The 14745-nt window shown below is 33.9% G+C and overlaps 1 protein-coding gene across 2 annotated transcripts in view; it reads right to left on the bottom strand.

The window, feature by feature from the left end:
• The window catches only part of LOC150077868 (ER membrane protein complex subunit 2-A-like), a 96265-nt gene that overhangs the window by 33092 nt on the left and 48428 nt on the right, over positions 1-14745 (bottom strand). The window contains exon 9 of one of the 2 annotated variants that reach the window (XM_090385530.1): positions 11551-11955. The exons of the other annotated variant lie outside the window; for it this stretch is intronic. Coding sequence (XP_090241656.1) covers positions 11878-11955 — 78 coding nt within the window. The 3' untranslated portion in view covers positions 11551-11877. Of the gene's footprint in view, positions 1-11550; positions 11956-14745 lie in introns of those variants that run through there. 2 annotated transcript variants of the gene reach the window in all.

Raw genomic sequence — 14745 nt, forward strand, 5'->3', positions numbered from 1 at the left:
AGCGCAGAGCCGGATTGGACTATACCCACTGCAGTCTACTATTCATTAGCTGAAAGCCTACCCAGAAGAGTGGGGTGTGTCAGAGCAGTCATATGGACCAACACTCTATTCAAGTGAATGCCAGTGATATCAGTGTGAGACCAACTTATGTCCAAATACTTTTTTGAAGCATAGTGTACAGTGAGAGCTGGAACTCAGTGTAAAACTATGGGTCTATGGCAGGGATTCTCAATGGGGGCAAAAAAATCATGGGTATTACAATGGTTTATGGCCCTCCAAAGTTCAACCCTACCCGACATCCTATTCCTTAATATTTAATTTCTCTCATTGGTTTTTCTTTGCGCCTGAGACATCTATACCTATATGATTTTTAACATATAGGTATATATTAGGAGTGAGAAATTTTGATAAAAAGAAGGTAGTGGGCGTGATTTAATTCAATCACCTTTGCTTTTCATAGGCGTTAAATGCCTAAGTGCTTTCAGAGGTAATTTCTCTGCAATCCTTGGTGTTTGTACTTTTCCAACGGCTGCGACCTTGGCAGCAGAATGGTGGGTGTGGTTTATTTATTCTTTTGTTTCATTGGTCAATATGAGGCATGGATAGGATGAGGAAATGTTTCAGTTTATTGTTTCTACTTTCTAAGCGACAATTAGTATTGAATTTGTTTATTTTTAATCTACGGTGCTTTTGTGACATGGGCTATGAGAGTTAAATTAAAATACTGTAGTTTATATTTCATTATTTGTAGTTATCAATCATGTCAGTGCTGAAAATAAAAAGTGACAGTATCTGGATGAATATCGATCTGGCTTGTGGTTTTATCGAAAGCCTATTTGACTCAAGACAGCCTGTATCTTATGTGTAATAGTTCTTTTTCAAATGAGGCTATGAACCATCAAGACTTTAAATCACTTAAAAAGGAAACATCCTGGCAAAGTTCGTAAATATATCGAATACTTTTTTGATGATGATTGTAAATTGCAAGAGATGTTGTTTGCAAAATTTATAGAAACTAACTGTACTGGAGCATCCATTTTTGCTGCTGTAAAAACATGGTTTGATGAAAAACAAGTAGCATTGGAAAATTTGTTATCCTGGGCCACTGATGGTACTACCTCCACAGTTGGAAGACAAAGGTTTTATAGCTAACCTAAAGGAAGTATGTCCCGAATTTCTTGCAATACACTGCATTGTGCACCAACATCTGGTTGCAAAAAATTGATTATGGTGATAGACTCCAAACGTGTATTAAAAGCCCTCACTGAAAAACTGGAAATATTTGAAAGCAATTCAACGAGAAAATTTCATGGTATGCAAGAGTTAGCTGAAACCAATGAATCTCTCACCGAGAATGATCTTAAGAATCAGATCATTTGTGTTCTTTAAAAGGTGAAATGAAAAATAGACTTTCAGATTTATTTTCTTTAGAAGTGAAGCCATGGATGTTAGATCCAATTGGATGCGATGCCAGGTCTGCTAGTGAAGAAATTCAAGAATTCACTGAATTAAAATGTAACGAAGAATGCAAATATAAATTCGAAAAAGGTGGAATGGCTGAGTTGTGAGGATCAAAAACAACTTAACATCTTTATCCAACAATGTGGTCTGAAATGGCCAAAGTACTTCTTTGTTTTCTGTCTTATATGGTTGAAAGTGGTTTTACAGAATTGATATATGTTCAAGAGGAGACATTAGACGTAAACTTACTAATATCATACCAAACATTGAACTTTTAGCTAAGAAGCATCAGGCTTGGGGATCCAATTGAATAAAAAGAGTAAGTATAAAGTATTTTCTTAAAATTTCAATGTGGGGAAATTAGGAAAAAAATTGCCTAAAAATGCCCTTTAGGGAGCGATAATTACAAAAAAAAAGTTGAGAAACACTGCATTAGAATTAAACTTACTAATATATACCGAACATTGAACTTTTAGCTAAGAAGCATTAGGCTCAGCGATCCCATTGAATAAAAAGAGTAAGTATAAAGTATTTTCTTGTTTAAAATTTCATGGGGGAGATTAGGAAAAAAAAATTGTCTAAAATAGCCCTTTAGGGGGCAATAATTAAAAAAAAAAAGATTGAGAAACACTGGTCTATGGGAAGAATAAGAGAAAATTAGCATTAGTATTAGAATGGTTAAACAATAGAAGCAGCCATCTGATTCCACTTTTAGCATTATTAAACTCCCTTGCTCATTGAAGTTGGTAAGTCATTTATTTCAGTGATCTGCAACACATTATTCAAAGACAGTTAATGAGGTAGCATTCAAAGCTTATACTCCTCCAGTTATGCCCTAAGATGTCTAGTTGCAAGCTTTGCAGTTTGCACCCTCATACAGATAGGAAAAAAAATTGTCTTAAAAAAGCCCTTTAGGGAGCAATAATTAAGAAAAAAAGGTTGAGAAACACTGCATTAGAATTAAGCTTACTACTCCTCATCAGTATGGCCACCTTCTTTGAATGTGCGCTGGAAGCTCTCTTTGTTTAGGTGTATTCTCCAGATACAATCTGACCATTGCCTTATACAGAGGAACAATGATATCATATGTCCAACAACCATATAACTCTATACATCTACATGTATCTTCCTAACGATCTGTTACACTGCATGGTGAATTTCATACCTGATTGTATCATCCTGAACTACTTTTAACCCTTCTCCTAGTTTCTAGCTCCTGGATTTCTGCTCCCCCAGGTGAAACTTGATGCAGTGAACTTTAGTTGCCATTTTCCAGGACATATATATACAACCAATACAAATCATTTTGAACCGCTTTATATAATAGCCAACATGTGGAACAATATTAGCAATTAACCATATTAGGCAAGACTAATATGGTTAATTTCAGAACAGCTCTTCAATTATGTGTTCCTTATGGAACACATAATTGAAGAGCTGTTCTGAAATAAATTGTTATAAACAATTTATACAGAAAAGAGATAATATGTTTATATATTATCTCTTTCTAGAGATAATATATGTTTCATAATATGTTTCTAGAGTAATATGTTTATCCTACATATTACTCTAGAAATGCAACTTAGAAAAAGCTTTGTGTGTATATGTGGTAAATGTAACAATAACACCATAACTGTGTGGCCGCAAAATGCAACCTCTTTGGACACAACTTCAGATATGAACAGAGGTTTAAACAGGGTTTAGAAAATAAATAGATAAATATCTGTATGTACAACGGGAATTCATTAAATTATCTACCTGCTTATGAAGGAAGAGTAGAGGCAATTTTTTTTTATTATTATTATTTTCAATGCATCTCCCCTGAACTGCAATACACTTATTTCATTTTGTTGGCAATGAGGAAATACCAGACAAAATTCTTTGTCCTGTTCATCAAAGAACACAGAAACAACAGACTTCACTGGGGACCAGATCCAAGCTGTAAGGTGGATGGGTAAGTTCTGTAAAATCAGTCTCTCAAAGCAGCACACCTCTAGAAAGTTTTTTCCTTTGACATCCCTTAGGTTGTACAGTAGGGATGCATATGACTTCCTGGTGACTGCTTGTGTTCCAAGTAGTGAATGTACAAAATTCTCTCAGCATCCCAAAAAATGGTGGCCATAACTTCCCAGCTGAAGGTTGTGTCCAAAATGTTTTGGGTAGGGGAGAGAACCTTTGTGCTTCCACTGCATTGATTCTTGCTTGGTCTCATGACCCCATGTAACAATTCTGGAGATGAAACTTTCAGGATCCCTTCCATAAAGCTCTAAATTCTCCTCAGCACCATACTCTGAATTGCTTCTGCACAGAGGGATCAGAAATCTGGGGACCTACTTAGCACTGACATTAGTCATCCCCAAATGTTTAAACATCTGTCAATCAGCACAAGGGTTTCCACAGCTTGGCACATTTTTGGAGTGGTCACTGTCACAGGCCTTCCTGGATGTGGATCATCTTCGATGGAATTGCTACCCCACTTGAATTGTTTTGACCAGAATTTCACTTGGCACTCTGAAGGTACACAGCCACCATCCTTTCATGAATGGCCTTTGGCCCATTTCCTTCTGGTGCAAAATTATTTAATAAATAAAGTCACAATTCAGAAATCACAGAAACACTCTGTATACAACCTGACCGCACGATAGCTTGACTTGCTTTGTTTCGGTCTGTCTGCCTCAAGCTAACCTGACCGCACGATAGCTTGAGGCAGACAGACTGAAACAAAGCAAGTCAGTAGACCTGCAGTTTAGTATCCCAAGTCACGTTCAGCTCGCAAGTCACCGCCTGCTCTTATCTGTTATCTGGGAAAATGTTTTCATTATGAATAAAAAACAATTTCCTGAATTTGATTATAAAAATAAAAGTAGGTAATTATCAAAACAATAATGGAAATAGGTAATTATTATTAATTTTTAATTAATAATAACACTGAAATTTTGTATAACCTAAAAATAATAAAATGGTTGAGATTAATATGTACATTACTGTATTTTTTGTCCGGTCCGTTAAATCGAGGGTTTACTGTACTATAATTTAAGGCGCCTCCGTAGCCAGGTGGGAAGGAGCAGCACACTTCTTGATTAGACCGGGGTTTGAGCCCATCACCACCAAATAGTGGAGAATGCAGAAAGGTCAGGGAATTACCACCGCATATTCCTGGAGCAATATGGCCTTAGTTGCTAATGCTCCTTAAAAAAAAAAATAACTATAATTTAAATTGCAGATTGATTTTGAAAGTAACAAGGAAACAATTTTAACAAAAAAAAAAAAAAACAAAAAACCCCATGTACAAAAGATAGCAACAATGGGACTAAAACAAGCAATAGAAATTTGATAACATTTTCAAAGGAATAAAGAAGCTTAATGAAAGAGAACTGAGGCATTTCTAGTCTGGCACTACTTCTGTTATTAATATGAGTTAAATAACAGTCCAAGAAACATCGAAGCATTTAAATGTTCAAATGAAACACAATGAAAGAAAGCTATGTGCTTTAGGGATGAAAAAGACAACTTTTATAATTTTAACAAGAGTCCCCAACTTATTTTCAAATAAGATCACAAAATGTACAGTTACACTTCTTTCAAAGGGATTGGCCTTGAAGAGCATAAGTGGGAAAGCATACTCCCCTCCTCCATTTAGAAGATATTTTGGCAGATACTCAATTCTTTTTATTTTTTAGGTTTTTTTTCCATTTTTATGGAACTGGTTTATATGCAAGTTGAAAACCTGCACTTAGTGCACTACACTTTTTTTTGCTACTTTCAACCTTTTTGTGCTTAAAAAATAAAAATTTTTAAAGGCCCCTGAACATTGAATATTACTGTATAAACATGATAAATGTAGCATTATTGTAATAATACTATCATTAATGAAATTTATTGATGTCCATGTTGAACACATACATACACAAAAGATATTGGCCTATGTCCCATGAAAGGAAATTATCATTTATTGTATGCTGTACAGAACTACTACTGTTCTTTTTTGACTATTGACTGCAGACATTACTGGTGAAAATGTTCAGTAACTTGAGAGATATGCGAGTAATACCTTTAATAAAATTTATATTACTTTTGTTATCCTTTTATGCCACTGTACTTTTTTTCTGGACAGTTAATTAAAAAGAAAATAGTAATGTGGTATATTAGCTACATAGAACTGATAAGATAGCATTTTTTTTATTATTATTATTATAGCTGAAATGCAGCTCATACCATTATTTTTTTTGTTTTTTTTTTTATAAAAATGCATTATGAAATGTGCAAGCTGAGTGGTCATAGTTGAGTGGTCAGGAGCGAGAGTGCAGATTATGTCCATTTCTTTCAACATGAATTGTTGAGGAGGCATCCATCCTGCAAATGGATTGATAATGGTTGCAGTTTTTTTTTTGTTTCACCTCAACATTATGTAATCTGTAAATAGCCCTTAAGTAATTTCATATTTCTACTTGATAAATGCAGTGTAATAATGTTTGGAAATTAGTGAGAAAATAAGCACTTCATCCTACATAGAGCATAATCAAATTTCTTAATGGATTACCAATTATTCTCAGATGTTTTATGGTTCTATACTTCTTTAGTTAATGCCCAAATTGGTACAGAAAATATCGCAAAACATCTGAAAATAATCTGTAATCAGATAACATTCTATGCAAGCTGAAGTACTTTTCTCCCTATTTTTCATTTCTAGATTTATCTGTAGCCACTAAAAGAACATCTGTAATAATGCTTGTTAATATTCCCTATCGAATATCTATATAAAATACAACCTATTTTAATACATAATCTTTATTTATAATTTAACTAGCTTAATGGGATGAACAGTATTTCAGATATAATAAAAAAAGGAAAGCCATCTTTCTCATTATCCAGACACTTCAATACAGTTGATTATAACTTTTATTTGAAAAGTATTTGGGCAGACTTCAGTTGTGTTTTAAAAGGGAGAAAAAGAGAGTGAGGCACCATAGGATGAAATGCAGATACACATCCAATATTACACATATTTAATCACCAATTTTTATTTTCCATATCCAGTAATAAGAAAGTATAAACTAAATAGTTTAATGTTAAAACTAATTTTTAAAAAAATTTTACAAGTACTTCGAGCTTATATATTTTGTACATAATTCCCACATATTTACTTTCATTTGAAATAACATATCAAAATATCACAAACTAATATTAACTATTCTAAAGAAAAAAAAAAAAACAGTTCACTCCATATATTACTGCAAAATTTTCTATGCTAGGAATGTTCAATATGCTACATCTGCTTTTTTCAAGGTGTGTTTCTGATTTTTTTTTTTTTTTTTTTTTTTTTGTGAAAAGTCCTTGGTGCAAGCACTTATATCTTTTCATGATAACAGACCCCTAAAGCACATTCCAAAATATCATCCCTTAAAAATCAAGTCAAACATATAGCACATCAACTAATTTGGTCATAGTATGCCAATTCATATGATTCCAAATGTGTATTATGTCAGCCACAAGTTTGTTTGTGAGCTGATCTGCATGTTGTGGGGGCATAAATACCTGGAATAGTCCTATTTCCCTCCCCCGCTGTGATCAGAAAAAATGTAGCCCTGAATAAAGAGGCCTTTAAAAATTTCTCCAGCCTCTGATGAGACTTCAACTCAGACCTTCCGAATGAGTAATAAATGATGAACTCAGTACAGCCATGAAGGACAATGTGGAGTGAAGTGTTTTCTTTAACTTCAGAAAAGTTTAATACTGACATTTCTTACACATTTAAATAATATTATATCTATGAGTTAAAGTTAGAACTACTTACAGATTATATTACTTTAAGGACTACACAGAAAATATTAAAAGCAGCCTTCGGGTAATTATAGCACAGCATCAGGGCAGGTGCTAGGAGTGCACAAGTGAGACACTCGCCACAGGAGCCACTTAAAATAGGTGCTGCTAGATGCACTACTGCATATATATGTGTCAAGATACGATATAAATTATGCATCATTACAAAGTTTTGCCTCAGGTACCACAAACTCTAGTGCCAGCCCTGCGCAGCATTTAGAAAACCTGATGAACAGTGGGTACTAGAAAGTTGTATGGTACATCAATCAAAAGCTGTTTTCTCACAGATGGTAGAAAAATATCACCTGTTCTGGAAAATTCAATAATTTAGCTGCTTTCAGTGTAAGAAATCCTCTGCAGAGGTCACAATATGCTTTTGCTATGAAAAAAAAGGGGGGGGGACGTGCTGTTATTATAAAATCAAATGCAATCATCACTCTTTTAGAGTGATAAAATTAATGACATATATACACTGAGTTGGCTTTGCATTAGCAACAACCCCTTGTTTAGGAATGAACTTGTCTGTGATACTAGTGAAGGCTCAAAATTGGGAACAGCTGATATAAGATTGTAGTTTGCATGTGGTGATCAGTTTTTGAGTGACTGAGAGGAAGAATGGGTTGGCATCAAAGTCTTTCCAATTTCAAACATGGAATGATTGTGAGTGGGAGAAAGACATGCAGGTGCCAGTATCATGACAACAGCCAACGTGGTTAACTGCTCCTATTCTGTGGTGTCACATGCCTACTATGACTGATTCAACAGCAGTAATAAACCAGCCAACAGTCACGCATGGAACAGCCAACTGTGGTTGACACTCATGATCAGCATCATATCCTGTCTTGTAACACAGCAGCAGTACAGCACAGTGGCCAGATAACTACCCAGTTGGCATAGGAATAGCAAGACCACTATCCACATGGGCTATGCACTGTACATTAGCTCATATAAGCTATGGCAGTTAATGGCTGTCATGGGTAACCATGCTCACTGTGAGACATAAGAAAATGCACCTTGTATGGGCACATCAGCACCAATATTGGATCACTGACATGGAAATCTATTGCCTGGTCTGATGATGCATATCCACATTTGGAAAAAGCAACACAAGGCCATGGCACCTGGATGCACTGTTGGTATTTGGCAGGCTGGAGGCAATGATATGGTTTGGGGACTTTTTGTGGCATACCCTCTGATCACTGTCAATCAATAGGAATGTTTACCTTTCTATCATCGCTGACTAAGTACACCCCTTCATGATGACAGTGTATCCACAAAACTCTGCATCTATCAACAAGACAATGCACCATGCCACAAGGTCTAGTATGTTGCTATCTGGTTTCAGGAACATGACAGTGAATTCTCCACTCTCCCATGGCTGCCCAACTTACATGATCTCAACTCAACTGAGCATGTTTAGGACCTACTGAAAAAGGACATTCAATGCTAATGTATGGACATTATTGGACACTGTGAAATGCACGAGTAGCACTACCACAACACACCATGTGGAACCCATACCAAGTGCACAGGCTATGTTATGGGCAAAAGATGGCCCCATGATGTATTAGGGATATTAGGTTATGTTTCTAATACAAAGCCAACTCACAGTGCATATGAAAGAACAATACATACAATAATTATGAATGTATTTTTCACTACATCACATTAAAATCAGAAAATATATTTGGAAGTCCTTACAAAACTCTCTGTAAACCTATATATACTTTCATAAGTGCCTTCTAAATATCCTTTCTGATTTAGTGTAGTAGAGTGAAAATACACTCAGTTTAAATAAATGAACAAAAACACTTATTTTCTATGCAATAAGTAACCAGCAAAGCTTATTACTACTGCTGTGAATTCTTGGAATGGAATGCACATTGAAATGCCTAATGTTCAGGAATGCTTTTCTTCAGATAATGATGTAAATGTTACAAAGGAGATAGGGATGTATATATAAATTGTAAGAGGATTCTTTTTTTCCTTAATTCAACTTCACACAATCATCATGTCATCTCTGATACTTTAAGAATGTGGAAACTGGAACTTTGTCCAAAAAGACTGCCTGTGCTAATAGAACTTGTGATGAAAAATAACTAAGTGTGAATTGAAGTAAAAAAAAAAAAAAAAAAAAAATTCTTGTTTATAATCTGGCATGACCACCAGGTCAGTGGAGTTTACAGTAAATCAATCAATACAAATGTTAATTGTATTTGGCAGTCACGGGCTTGAACTCCAGTCCACTCAAAGAGCGTGTACTATTGCACTTGTGCTCCTGATCACTCAGATATGTCAGGCCCAAAATCAATTTTCTGTTCATACTACGGGACAACCAAATGGTCAGAGGTGTTCACAAGACAGACAGAATACAAGAAACAGCACTGTATTCAGCAGTCACAGGCTTGAATCCCAGTCATTCAAGGCATGTGTACTTATACACCCGTGCACCTGACCACTCGGCTACGGCGGCCAATCAATCTATATAAAGAATTGCAAAATAATTGTTATATTACTGATGAGATCTCCTCCTTATAGAATCTACAATTCCGTAAGATTTTTATCTCACAAAATTATGAAGAATGGTGATACAAAGCTGTATGATAACCAAAAGCTGTTCCTCAAAGATGGAAGGAATCATTGCTATTATTATTATTCCTATAGTAGACATAAGCCTGTATAAAAAAGTAACTGACAAAGTTTCGAGTTTGTTAATAAGATAAATTCTGTTTATGGTGCCGTTCTACTGTACGGCCAGCCACTGTGAACAATGACAGTAAAAAGCAATGAAAAAAAACAAGCACCAAAAAAGAAGCATGAACATCAACTTCTGATAGTAACAAATGTAATATTTTTTTGACTATTCTGTTAGCCAAAGAATGTTACAAAGAATATTATTAAAAATAAAGTGCTAACAGAAAACTAAAATCCAAATTTTAAAGGAAATATTCAAACTGTATTATCTGATCATATCAAGTTCATAAGTCATACCCCAAAATTAGAATGCACAGATATTACTGATAAACAGAGCAATCCAGAAAATTCTCTTTAATGAAGAAACTAAAATTATCATACAGTTATATAAATATTCCAACAAAGTGAGCTTTTGCTATAATTACCTAAAAACTTTGCTTTTAATATTTTTAGCATATATTCAATAACAACGCTTTCAAAGTTTGTTATACTGAACTAAATAATACTTTATTAATGTGGCTAGTATATCATATTTTTAAAATTATGACAATAACTTGATACTGATATGTGACTATTTTTCCTTAATTTGTGTAAATTTTAAAGTTATCACAATTGTATTTTGGAATAATGTAGATGTATACACAACTAAATCAAAATCATATAATCTTTAAAAAGTATTCTTTACATCTTTCCTTAGTACACTGCGTTCTTCAAAATATTGTGAAAGACAATCTGGTAGTCTGGCATATAATTCCAGTACAAATTTCAGTTTTATCAGTTTTTCAAGCAGCATGAACCAATTAGTATTAATATTGTGCATACACTACAAATCTAAATTCTACACTGCCAAAAAATAACATATAATGTGCAAATATTTGCATAATATTCACATTAATTAGAATCAATACAGAACTAAAATAAATCATACTTGGAGATTATGCATATATTGCCCAGTATTCAACTGGGCAATATATGCATAAATGAAACATTAAAATAATGAGAATTCTCTATTTCTGTTGAGAATTCTCAACTACAGTATATTCAGCCATTTACATTTTCAAAAACAAGAGATTTTTGGAATAATCAGCAGTAAGAGTGGGTAAAAGATTTGTTTACACTTCTTTTTGACAACTCTGACATGAATAAGTAATACCCTTTGGCATTGCTTACTGTTGAGAATACCCCTAGTAGAGTACTTTTTATATGTACAGTGTATACTGTTTATATACAATGGGCTTTAGAAGATCAACACTCATTTCACAACCTTAACTCTTTTTGCTCTCTCAAACTAAGATAATTTGTAGCATTTTTAAGCCATTTATTAAAGTTAAAAGGCTATACAAAGAGAGAGAGAGAGAGAGAGAGAAAAAAAAAAAAAATGAAGCAAAAATTAATGATTCATTCAAAGTCATTTAGATAGCATGTCAAAATAAATAATATCTACATTATTCATATCCAAACAATACGCACAACCACAAAAACTAACAACAATCTTGTGCTGAAATAAAGACAAATTAATTGAAAGCAATTGCCGAATAACAAAATATTATTACATATAAAATTGCAGGTGGATATTTAGTTTGCTATTACCAATTCTGTAGTGCACATATAAAAATAGGAAAATTTGCACACAAAGTTTTCAACAAAGGAATGTCAAAAATTGAACTTGAGATAGTTCAAGGGGAGGGGGGAGGGGAATAAAATAATCTTAATAACTTTAATACATATTATATATAATTAAAAAAAAAAAAGTACTATTCAAATTATACACTCCAAGACAATGAGTTCTTTATACAGAATTACCAGTACAGATACAGATGATATTCACAAAAATGGGCAAATTAAAACAATGTGGACCACAATTATTAACATTTTTCATGAAATTTATAAAGTCTGCTGAGGTCAATTAGCTACTGCAAGTTGAAGCATTCCTAGCATTCCTTCCAAAGATTTGAGCTGGGAATCATCACACAATCGTTCCTGAATATATTAATTGGATATAATTAATTAATTCCATATAATAAGAATAATAACAATAACAAATTAGTAGTTCCCAACTTTACAAGTTAATTCATTCTTAGCGCATGCTCATAAGGTGGGAATTTATTTCCTGTTTAAAATAGGAGTTACTTTCTCACAATGAAATTAGTTAGCTAATTAGTTTATGTTTAAACAATGATTGATTTATCCAAAGAAATGAAAACAGCCTGTAAAATCAAGCAAATTATAATTTAATGAAATTATTTATGACTTACAAATGTTAAAGAATGTTTATTCTTCATCATCGACTAAATGCACACTTGTTGATCACTCATTGTTCGCTCGGCACTAGTTGAAAACACAAGGAGGAATCTTCTTCACATATGCTTCAAGGGGAGTTTGTTTCCAAGATCTTCTCTTTTCTTTATAAATTTCACGATAGCATGCATAAGCATTTTTTTTAACAGCACGTACAAATTGCAACTAACACGATATGCGCAAATGAGACTGCAACTAACACAATACGCACGGAGTAACACGTTTACAAAGAAAAGAAATGAAGAGAAGATTCTGAAAATTTATTTATGTTTTTCATGATTGAAGATTGCAGTGAAGGAGACATTTCATCATAATAACGTAAAAACCCACACAATTCCAGCTATCGGTATTTTTGCAAATGCAGTAACAGCGTTTACTACCCATTTATAATTGATTGCACTATTAAAAGCCCAATAAACTGGAAACTGCAAATTCTTTTTATTATTTTATGGTATTGACCTCCAGAAATGTGTTTTAGAAAAATATCACAAAAGGCGTCCACAAAATTGATCCTTATAATGGAACATATGCTAACGATGAAAGTGTAGTGCATTTTAATGATTTGAATTGGTAACTAATACAATTTACATTATAAAAATGACCTTTTAGATAAATAGCTTAGTTATATAGTGAAAATCTCAACTTCCAAGGTCTTGGAACAAATAACCAAAAAACAATGTGTTACTGGGTTCACATTACGATATTTTCATGATACGGATTAATATCGTAAAGCGGGGTGCACTGTATTATATAGCTGCAAGCATGGTTTGAAATGAGAGATTTATGAATGTTTAACATTCATTTTTAACATTAACATTAACATTTAATTTTAACATTAATATAATATAAATCAATATAAAATATTAATTTATATTATATTAATTTATATTAATTTTAAGTTTATATTTCCGAATTTGTTGATACTTGGAAAAAAAAAAAAAAAAAACCCCAGGAACACGTAAAGCGGGAACTGCCTGTACTGTAATCAGATAAACGTATTAATTCATATATTTCAACACATATCGCAAAATGTTAAAAATCATCTTTGGCTGAAATTGTAGTTCTCCATTCTGTTTAGAAATAACAGAAAATGTAAAAGTTGCATGCTTCTGGATATACAAGGTCTGAAAAAGTATCTGAACTGGAATATAGTGACAATAAACATACATATGGGGTGGGCGATGCAATAATATTGGCCCAACAATTTTCTCTTTCTTGGAAGCACTTCTAGATAGTGGATTTCAAAATTGCCAAAAGCTAAGCTGTTGTATTACTCTTCATTGTTTGTATGTCATCCAATTGAAGCACTTCTGAAAAATGTCCTTTTCGGATATTTTCAGTATTGGGTCACATGACGTCATGTGACTCACCCCCAATACTGGTTAATAAGGCGATTGCTGAATTTGAATGATTCTATATTTGACAAAAAAGAACTCTGTTCAAGTAAAAATGAATATAATGATGCATTATCATTAACCAGTCTTTGGAATGATACTTCTCCAGTCTCTTTCTCCAAACTGGATTACAAAGATGTTTCAGAACTTTGATGTTTATTAATCTTTGTCCCTCTAGAATGTATTCATGGTTGACAACTTGAAAATGCTATATGCCATGCTTCACTTGCCATGCCTTCAGGAAACTTAAACATCACAATCTAAGCCTCAAGAAAAAATAAGACTGCTGCAGTCACAAGTGTAAATTAAATATAATCACAGGACACTACCAAAGCTTCCTGAAGTCAATCAAACTTACCTTATATTAGCATTAGTAGAGGCATATGATGCAAGAAAGCAAGCTTATGCAGCATCAGCAAAAAAAAAAAAAAAAAAAAAAGCTCCCATTTCACCCCTCCGTTCGTTCCAAATACCTGTCCAGCTCAGCCTTAAATTTATTTAGGCTGTCAACTTCCACAACAAGGGATTGAAGTACGTTCCAATAACCAACTACCCGCTGGCTAAAGGCAAACTTCCGCACATCTATCCTACATCCGTCTTGCCTCAGTTTGAATTTATGCCCTCTCAGGTGATTATTCTGAGCAGGATCAGCATTGAGCATGCTCAAACCATTCAGGGCTTTATACACCTAAATCAGATCAACGCACAGGTGCCTATTCTCCAGACACTGTAATTTGCAAAACTTAAGCCTGTCTTCGTAAGAGCAACCATTTGTTCCATTCACTAATTTTGTTGCCCTTCTCTGTACTCATTCCAACAGCTCTACATCCTTCCTAAAATGAGGCCTCCAGACCAGTATACAGTACTCAAGGTGGGGCCTAACCATTTGGGGATAATCACCTCCTTATCCCTGCTAGAAAAATTCCTGTATATCATTGACAAGACACCATTAGCTACTCTTGCAGACCCATCTGCACTGCTCAGAAAACTTCATAACTCCCTGCACAATTACCCCCAGGTCCCTTCCGTTCTCTACCACTGTCAGTGTAGTACCACAGAGCTGATACGTTACTCCGGG

This window comes from Mastigoproctus giganteus, chromosome 11 (genome assembly GCF_048544385.1).
Source record: "Mastigoproctus giganteus isolate SK-2022 chromosome 11, ASM4854438v1, whole genome shotgun sequence".
In the NCBI taxonomy this organism is placed as follows: domain Eukaryota; kingdom Metazoa; phylum Arthropoda; class Arachnida; order Uropygi; family Thelyphonidae; genus Mastigoproctus; species Mastigoproctus giganteus.